Raw genomic sequence first — 9,594 nt, 5'->3', positions numbered from 1 at the left:
ATTATTGCAGGCTTGGTTCCCACGACCCTTCTTCCTTCCCTCCTCTTTTCTATTTTATTTTCATCTTAATTCAAATGTCATCAGTACTTCATGAATGTCTTATGATAACTCATGACTTGTATTTGAGTTGGATTACTTAGAGAAGCAATTTGAAATCTACTTCAGCATTTTGGGCATTGAACTTACGGGTTTTTCCGCCGCGCCAGAGGTTGCCCTTCCTTCTGAAATAGCTTTCGGCCAACTCCAGCTAGCCTATTAGTGGTGTCATGACTTATATTTGAGTTGGATTACTTAGAGAAGATATTTGAAATCTACTTCAGCATTTTGGGCATTGAACTTACGGGTTTTTCCGCCGCGCCAGAGGTTGCCCTTCCTTCGGAAATAGCTTTCGGCCAACTCCAGCTAGCCTATTAGTGGTATCACGACTTATATTTGAGTTGGATTACTTAGAGAAGTAATTTGAAAGCTACTTCAGCATTTTGGGCATTGAACTTACGGGTTTTTCCGCCGCGCCAGAGGTTGCCCTTCCTTCTGAAATAGCTTTCGGCCAACTCCAGCTAGCCTATTAGTGGTGTCATGACTTATATTTGAGTTGGATTACTTAGAGAAGATATTTGAAATCTACTTCAGCATTTTGGGCATTGAACTTACGGGTTTTTCCGCCGCGCCAGAGGTTGCCCTTCCTTCTGAAATAGCTTTCGGCCAACTCCAGCTAGCCTATTAGTTGTGTCATGACTTATTTTTGAGTTGGATTACTTAGAGAAGATATTTGAAATCTACTTCAGCATTTAGGGCATTGAACTTACGGGTTTTTCCGCCGCGCCAGAGGTTGCCCTTCCTTCTGAAATAGCTTTCGGCCAACTCCAGCTAGCCTATTAGTGGTGTCATGACTTATATTTGAGTTGGATTACTTAGAAAAGATATTTGAAATGTACTTCAGCATTTTGGGCATTGAACTTACGGGTTTTTCCGCCGCGCCAGAGGTTGCCCTTCCTTCTGAAATAGCTTTCGGCCAACTCCAGCTAGCCTATTAGTGGTGTCATGACTTATATTTGAGTTGGATTACTTAGTGAAGATATTTGAAATCTACTTCAGCATTTTGGGCATTGAACTTACGGGTTTTTCCGCCGCGCCAGAGGTTGCCCTTCCTTCTGAAATAGCTTTCGGCCAACTCCAGCTAGCCTATTAGTGGTGTCATGACTTATATTTGAGTTGGATTACTTAGAGAAAATATTTGAAATCTACTTCAGCATTTTGGGCATTGAACTTACGGGTTTTTCCGCCGCGCCAGAGGTTGCCCTTCCTTCTGAAGTAGCTTTCGGCCAACTCCAGCTAGCCTATTAGTGGTGTTATGAGTTATATTTGAGTTGGATTACTTAGAGAAGCAATTTGAAATCTACTTCAGCATTTTGGGCATTGAACTTACGGGTTTTTCCGCCGCGCCAGAGGTTGCCCTTCCTTCTGAAGTAGCTTTCAGCCCACTCCCCTCACTCCAGCTAGCCTATTAGTAGTCAGTCGTGATTGATGAATCTTGAAATTCAGTGGTGAAGCCAAGAGCCATTGTTTTGCCAGGCGGCGAAGCCAAGCGTCATATTTAGGCCGGGCGGTGAAGCCAAGCAACATTGTTGTGCTGGGCGGTAAAGCCAAGCGTGCCAGGTGGTGAAGCCTAGCGCCATTGTAAGCCAGGCGGTGAAGTCAAGTGCCATTATAAGCCGGGCACTGAAGCCAAGCAGGCCAGGCGGTGAAGCCAAGCGCCATTGTTTTGCTGGGCGATGAAGCCAAGCAGGTCGGGCGGTGAAGCCAAGCAGGCCAGGCGGTGAAGCCAAGCAAGCCAGGCAGTGAAGCCAAGTGCCATTTTTGTGCTGGGCGGTAAAGCCAAGCGGGCCAGGTGGTGAAGCCTAGCGCCATTGTAAGCCGGGCACTGAAGCCAAGCGGGCAGATGGTGAAGCCAAGCGCCATTATAAGCCGGGCACTGAAGCCAAGCAGGCCAGGCGGTGGAGCCAAGCGCCATTGTTTTGCCAGGCTGTGAAGCCAAGCGCTATTGTAGCCAGGTAGTGAAGCCAACCGCCATTGTAAGCCGGGCGGTGAAGCCAAGCGGGCCAGGCGGTGAAACCAGGCACCATTGTTGGGCCGGGCGGTGAAACCAGGCACCATTGTTGGGCCGGGCGGTGAAGCCAAGCACCGTTGTTTGGCCGGGAGGTGAAGCGAAGCGGGCCAGGCAGTGAAGCCAAGCGCCGTTGTTTTGCCGGGCGGTGAAGCCAAGCGCCATTGTAGCCAGGCGTTGAAGCCAAGCGCTATTGTTTTGCCGGGCGATGAAGCCAAGCGGGCCAGGCGATGAAGCCAAACGCCATTGTTTTGCCGGGCAATGAAGCCAAGCGGGCCAGGCGGTGAAGCCAAGCGCCATTGTTTTGCCGGGCAGTGAAGCCAAGCGGGCCAGGCGGTGAAGCCAAGCGCCATTGTTGGGCCGGGCGGTGAAGCCAAGCGGGCCAGGCGGTGAAGCCAAGCGCCATCGTTTTGCCGGGCGGTGAAGCCAAGCGGGCCAGGTGGTGAAGCCAAGCGCCATCGTTTTGCCGGGCGGTGAAGCCAAGCGGGCCAGGCGGTGAAGCCAAGCGCCATCGTTTTGCCGGGCGGTGAAGCCAAGCGGGCCAGGCGGTGAAGCCAAGCGCCATCGTTTTGCCGGGCGGTGAAGCCAAGCGAGCCAGGCGGTAAAGCCAAGCGGGCCAGGCGGTGAAGCCAAGCCCCATCGTTTTGCCGGGGGGGGGGGAAGCCAAGCGGGCCAGGCGGTGAAGCCAAGCGGGCCAGGCGGTGAAGCCAAGCGCCATCGTTTTGCCGGGCGGTGAAGCCAAGCGGGCCAGGCGGTGAAGCCAAGCGGCATCGTTTTGCCGGGCGGTAAAGCCAAGCGGGCTAGGCGGTAAAGCCAAGCGGGCCAGGCGGTAAAGCCAAGCGCCATCGTTTTGCCGGGCGGTGAAGCCAAGCGGGCCAGGCGGTGAAGCCAAGAGCCATCGTTTTGCCGGGCGGTGAAGCCAAGCGCCATCGTTTTGCCGGGCGGTGAAGCCAAGCGCCATCGTTTTGCCGGGCGGTGAAGCCAAGCGCCATCGTTTTGCCGGGCGGTGAAGCCAAGCGCCATCGTTTTGCCGGGCGGTGAAGCCAAGCGCCATCGTTTTGCCGGGCGGTGAAGCCAAGCGGGCCAGGCGGTGAAGCCAAGCGCCATCGTTTTGCCGGGCGGTGAAGCCAAGCGCTATCGTTTTGCCGGGCGGTGAAGCCAAGCGCTATCGTTTTGCCGGGCGGTGAAGCCAAGCGCCTATCGTTTTGCCGGGCATTGAAGCCAAGCAGGCCAGGCGGTGAAGCCAAGCGCCATCGTTTTGCCGGGCGGTGAAGCCAAGCGCCATCGTTTTGCCGGGCGGTGAAGCTAAGCGGGCCAGGCGGTGAAGCCAAGCGCCATCTTTTTGCCGGGCGGTGAAGCCAAGCGCCATCGTTTTGCCGGGCGGTGAAGCCAAGCGCCATCGTATTGCCGGCCGGTGAAGCCAAGCGGGCCAGGCGGTGAAGCCAAGCGCCATCGTATTGCCGGGCGGTGAAGCCAAGCGGGCCAGGCGGTGAAGCCAAGCGGGCCAGGCGGTGAAGCCAAGCGGGCCAGGCGGTGAAGCCAAGCGGGCCAGGCGGTGAAGCCAAGCGCCATCGTTTTGCCGGGAGGCGGTGAAGCCAAGCGCCATCGTATTGCCGGCGGTGAAGCCAAGCGGGCCAGGCGGTGAAGCCAAGCGCCATCGTATTGCCGGGCGGTGAAGCCAAGCGGGCCAGGCGGTGAAGCCAAGCGGGCCAGGCGGTAAAGCCAAGCGGGCCAGGCGGTGAAGCCAAGCGCCATCGTTTTGCCGGGCGGTGAAGCCAAGCGGGCTAGGCGGTGAAGCCATGCGCCATCGTTTTGCCGGGCGGTGAAGCCAAGCTGGCCAGGCGGTGAAGCCAAGCGCCATCGTTTTGCCGGGCGGTGAAGCCAAGCGCCATCGTTTTGCCGGGCGGTAAAGCCAAGCGAGCCAGGGGGTGAAGCCGAGCGCCATCGTATTGCCGGGCGGTGAAGCCAAGCGGGCCAGGCGGTGAAGCCAAGCGCCATCGTTTTGCCGGGCGGTGAAGCCAAGCGCCATCGTTTTGCCGGGCGGTGAAGCCAAGCGCCATCGTTTTGCCGGGCGGTGAAGCCAAGCGGGCTAGGCGGTGAAGCCAATCGCCATCGTTTTGCCGAGCGGTGAAGCCAAGCGGGCCAGGCGGTGAAGCCAAGCGCCATCGTTTTGCCGGGCGGTGAAGCCAAGCGGGCCAGGCGGTGAAGCCAAGCGCCATCGTTTTGCCAGGCGGTGAAGCCAAGCGCCATCGTTTTGCCGGGCGTTGAAGCCAAGCGCCATCGTATTGCCGGGCGGTGAAGCCAAGCGGGCCAGGCGGTGAAGCCAAGCTCCATCGTATTGCCGGGCGGTGAAGCCAAGCTCCATCGTATTGCCGGGCGGTGAAGCCAAGCGGGCCAGGCGGTGAAGCCAAGCGCCATCGTTTTGCCGGGCGGTGAAGCCAAGCGGGCCAGGCGGTGAAGCCAAGCGGGCCAGGCGGTGAAGCCAAGCGGTCCAGGCGGTAAAGCCAAGCGGGCCAGGCGGTGAAGCCAAGCGCCATCGTTTTGCCGGGCGGTGAAGCCAAACGGGCTAGGCGGTGAAGCCAAGCGCCATCGTTTTGCCGGGCGGTGAAGCCAAGCGGGCCAGGCGGTGAAGCCAAGCGCCATCGTTTTGCCGGGCGGTGAAGCCAAGCACCATCATTTTGCCGGGCGGTGAAGCCAAGCGGGCCAGGCGGTGAAGCCAAGAGCCATCGTTTTGCCGGGCGGTGAAGCCAAGCGCCATCGTTTTGCCGGGCGGTGAAGCCAAGCGCCATCGTTTTGCCGGGCGGTGAAGCCAAGCGGGCCAGGAGGTGAAGCCAAGCGCCATCGTTTTGCCGGGCGGTGAAGCCAAGCGCCATCGTTTTGCCGGGCGGTGAAGCCAAGCGGGCCAGGCGGTGAAGCCAAGCGCCATTTTTGCCGGGCGGTGAAGCCAAGCGCTATCGTTTTGCCGGGCTGTGAAGCCAAGCGGGCCAGCGGTGAAGCCAAGCGCCATCGTTTTGCCGGGCGGTGAAGCCAAGCGGGCCAGGCGGTGAAGCCAAGCGCCATCGTTTTGCCGGGCGGTGAAGCCAAGCGCCATCGGTTTGCCGGGCGGTGAAGCCAAGTGGGCCAGGCGGTGAAGCCAAGCGCCATCGATTTGCCGGGCGGTGAAGCCAAGCACCATCGTTTTGCCGGGCGGTGAAGCCAAGCGCCATCGTTTTGCCGGGCGGTGAAGCCAAGCGGGCCAGGCGGTGAAGCCAAGCGCCATCGTTTTGCCGGGCGGTGAAGCCAAGCGGGCCAGGCGGTGAAGCCAAGCGCCATCGTTTTGCCAGGCGGTGAAGCCAAGCGCCATCGTTTTGCCGGGCGGTGAAGCCAAGCGGGCCAGGTGGGGAAGCCAAGCGCCATCGTTTTGCCGGGCGGTGAAGCCAAGCGGGCCAGGCGGTGAAGCCAAGCGGGCCAGGCGGTGAAGCCAAGCGCCATCGTTTTGCCGGGCGGTGAAGCCAAGCGCCATCGTTTTGCCGGGCGGTGAAGCCAAGCGGGCCAGGCGGTGAAGCCAAGCGCCATCATTTTGCCGGGCGGTGAAGCCAAGCGCCATCGTTTTGCCGGGCGGTGAAGCCAAGCGGGCCAGGCGGTGAAGCCAAGCGCCATCGTTTTTCCGGGCGGTGAAGCCAAGCGGGCCAGGCGGTGAAGCCAAGCGCCATCGTTTTGCCGGGCTGTGAAGCCAAGCGCCATCGTTTTGCCGGGCGGTGAGGCCAGGCGGTGAAGCCAAGCGCCATCGTTTTGCCGGGCGGTGAAGCCAAGCGCCATCGTTTTGCCAGGAGGTGAAGCCAAGCGCCATCGTTTTGCCGGGCGGTGAATCCAAGCGGGCCAGGCGGTGAAGCCAAGCGCCATCGTTTTGCCGGGCGGTGAAGCCAAGCGGGCCAGGCGGTGAAGCCAAGCGCCATCGTTTTGCCGGGCGGTGAAGCCAAGCGGGCCAGGCGGTGAAGCCAAGCGCCATCGTTTTGCCGGGCGGTGAAGCCAAGCGGGCCAGGCGGTGAAGCCAAGCGCCATCGTTGGGCCGGGCAGTGAAGCCAAGCGGGCCAGGCGGTGAAGCCAAGCGCCATCGTTGGGCCGGGCAGTGAAGCCAAGCGGGCCAGGCGGTGAAGCCAAGCACCATTGTAGGCCAGGTGGTGAAGCCAAGCGCCATTGTTGGCCAGGCGGTGAAGCCAAGTGCCATCGTTTTGCCAGGCGGTGAAGCCAAGCGGGCCAGGCAGTGAAGCCAAGCGCCATCGTATTGCCGGGCGGTGAAGCCAAGCAGTCCAGGTGGTGAAGCCAAGTGGGCCAGGCGGTGAAGCCAAGCCCCATCGTTTTGCCGGGTGGTGAAGCCAAGCAGTCCAGGTGGTGAAGCCAAGCGTAATTTTCCCCACCCAAATAGGACGCGCTCATTCATCAGTATCAGAGGTTCTTCACCTGCATAGCCAGTCCTTAAGTCTAAAAAAAAAACCTTAATCCTAAAAAAACATACCTTAAACCTAAAAAAACAAACCTTAAACCTAAAAAAAAAAACTTAAGCCTAAAAAAAAAACCTTAAGCCTAAAAAAAACCTTAAACCTAAAAAAAAAAAACCTTAAACCTAAAAAAAAACCTTAAGCCTAATAAAAAGAAGAAGAAGATACTTTTCCTTTCACAAAATTGTGAGTGCATCAACTCACCAAGTGTCAGGACCAAAACTTACTCTGCTCATCCCAGCTCTTCAACCTTCATCACCAGCCATTTGATGAACACCTATCCAGACTGTCCTCCTCAGGAAGAGGCGCAGCTTCCTTCCCCAGCTGAAGTATCTTGGGTCAACCTATAAGGACAAGAGTGCGTACTAGAAGAAGCCTAGCTCGTTCCCTCTGCATAGCCAGTCTTCTAGATTATTCCCCCAGAACTACCCGAAGGTTGTTATCCAGAGGAATAGATCTAGATATCCGACCATTTGTACACTTGACGGACGCCTTGTACTCGTTCACCAAGGTACATAGCATACCTGAATCTGCCAGGTTTCTTCTTTCTGCATAGCCGGTTGTCCTCCAAGTTATTACAAGCATCCTTCAAGCTGGATAGTTGAGCATTGCATCCCTCAAGCTGGCTAGTCCTTCCAAGTGTTCTTCAAGGTGGGTGGTCAGTCAGGTTAAAGATCCTTAAGTTTTGGTCCTTGCAAAACTCGGCTAAATCTAATTATCCTCTCAAAATAAACTGAAATTGAAGTCCTTCTTCTTCTTGTTCCTTTTTTTTTTTTTTTTTTTTTTTTTTTTTTTTTGTATTTTTTTTTTTTTTTTAGTTTATATTTTTTTTTTTATTTTTTTTTTAGTTTTTTTGTTCCCCCATCCATTTGCGGATCCAAGTATTCACTTAACGGTGTCTCTTCAGAAGCTTATCGATGTGATCGGCTGCTAATTGAACCTGCTTTATGGTGCCAATGATTGTTATGAGATTACTGGAGTCATCCCTTCGTGGCATACAAATGGATTTGACACCACTCTCCCGGGTGATTTCCTTCAGCTTCCTTCCTTCCACTCCATAAATGGCTCTGTGGAACTTCCTTTGGATATCCAAGTCGGCAATCACGTGCCCCTTTTGCTCATAGTCCCTCTTGGTGTTAACTCTAACCTTCGCACCTTGGAAGGTGATATGACACTCAGGTTCACCGATTTTCTTTTTAAAGAAACCAGTTGTGCCTCTGCCCATATGAGCTAAGGGGACCTTTTTGGTCTCCTCTTCCTTTGAAGTTTCCTTCTGGAGGGTCTGCTCTTCCTGATTATTGTTGTTGTTTTGAGGGAGAGTCGCTTTTGAGCCTCGTAGCCGGTCCAGCAATTCACCAACACCAGATGCCCCTCCAACGACCTCCTCCTCCTCCTCCTCCTCCTTATGTCCGTTGGCATCCAGGTCCAGCCTCTGCATCTCTGTTTTCATTTCACCAATAATCCCAGACTGCTTTTCAATCGTTTCTTTCAGTTCCTGGATCTCTTTCTTAAATACAGATTCCGTCCGATGAATAGCGGCCTCTTTTTCACTCTTAATTCTTTCTAGTTGCTCTCTCAAGTCAAGATTTTTTTCATCCATCTCAATTGACTTATCGTAATATTCTTCCTTAAGACTTACTAATTCCTCTAAGAGGCCGTTATATCTTTCAGTCCTGACCAAATCATTGACTTTAGCCTCACTCAGCGTCATCTCTAGTCTTTCTTTTTCTGTTTCCATCTCACTAATAATTCCTAATTGCTTCTCAATTGTCTCTTTCAGTTCCTCAATATCTTCCTCAAATATAGATTCTAACCGATGAATAGAGGCAACCTTTTCACGCTCACCTTTTTCTAGTTGCTTACTTAATTCAAGATTTTTTTCTTCCATCTCACTTGATTTCTCGTAATATTCTTCCTTAAGATTTACTAACTCCTCTAAGAGGCTGTTGTAATTTTTGTTCTGGACCAAATCCTTTTCTTTAGCCTCAGTTAGCTTCATCTCTAGTTTTTCTTTTTCTGTGTCCATCTCTTTAATAATGTCCAATTGATTCTGAACTGTTTTTTCTAATTCCTCAATTTTTCCCTCAAATATAGATTCCAAACGATGAATAGAGTCTGCTTTTTCACCTTCAACATTTACTAGTTTCTCGCTTATTTCAAGATTCATTTGTTCCATCTTAGTTAATTGATTTAGATATTCTCCGATTGAAGCATCTTTATTTGACAATTGGACTTTTAGTTGATCGTTAGTTTGTTGAAGATCTTGCAATTGTGTTGAGAATTTTTCAGTCTTGATTTCTTTGTCTGTTTCCATCTCTTTAATAATGTCCAATTGATTCTGAACTGTTTTTTCTAATTCCTCAATTTTTCCCTCAAATATAGATTCCAAACGATGAATAGAGTCTGCTTTTTCACCTTCAACATTTACTAGTTTCTCGCTTATTTCAAGATTCATTTGTTCCATCTTAGTTAATTGATTTAGATATTCTCCGATTGAAGCATCTTTATTTGATAATTGGACTTTTAGCTGATCGTTAGTTTGTTGAAGATCTTGCAACTGTGTTGAGAATTTTTCAGTCTTGATTCCTTTTTCTGTTTCCATCTCTTTAATAATGTCCAATTGATTCTGAACTGTTTTTTCTAATTCCTCAATTTTTCCCTCAAATATAGATTCCAAACGATGAATAGAGTCTGCTTTTTCACCTTCAACATTTACTAGTTTCTCGCTTATTTCAAGATTCATTTGTTCCATCTTAGTTAATTGATTTAGATATTCTCCGATTGAAGCATCTTTATTTGATATTTCGACTTCCAGCTGATCGTTAGTTTGTTGAAGATCTTGCAATTGTGTTGAGAATTTTTCAGTCTTGATTTCCCTTTCCTCTTCAAGAGCTTCGACTCTGTTGCAGAGACGTTGAATCTCTGCCCTCAGCTCTTTTTCTTCTTCGTCTTCCTCCCTGTCATTCTCCACTTCTTTGTCTAAAAATTCAATTTCCTCTTCCAACAGTTGAA

At 52.5% G+C, this 9,594-nt stretch overlaps 1 protein-coding gene across 1 annotated transcript in view; it reads right to left on the bottom strand.

Moving 5' to 3' along the window:
• Window positions 1-7,471: 7,471 nt before the first annotated feature.
• LOC137650848 (putative leucine-rich repeat-containing protein DDB_G0290503) overlaps window positions 7,472-9,594 on the bottom strand; it is a 2,661-nt gene continuing 538 nt past the window's right edge. The window contains exon 1 of the mRNA XM_068384003.1: window positions 7,472-9,594. This exon is cut by the window's right edge and continues 538 nt beyond it. Coding sequence (XP_068240104.1) covers window positions 7,472-9,594 — 2,123 coding nt within the window.

Source organism: Palaemon carinicauda, chromosome 12 (genome assembly GCF_036898095.1).
Source record: "Palaemon carinicauda isolate YSFRI2023 chromosome 12, ASM3689809v2, whole genome shotgun sequence".
Lineage (NCBI taxonomy): Eukaryota > Metazoa > Arthropoda > Malacostraca > Decapoda > Palaemonidae > Palaemon > Palaemon carinicauda.
The sequence above is the reverse complement of the archived record's forward strand: the minus strand, read 5'-3'. Positions and strand labels throughout refer to the sequence as shown.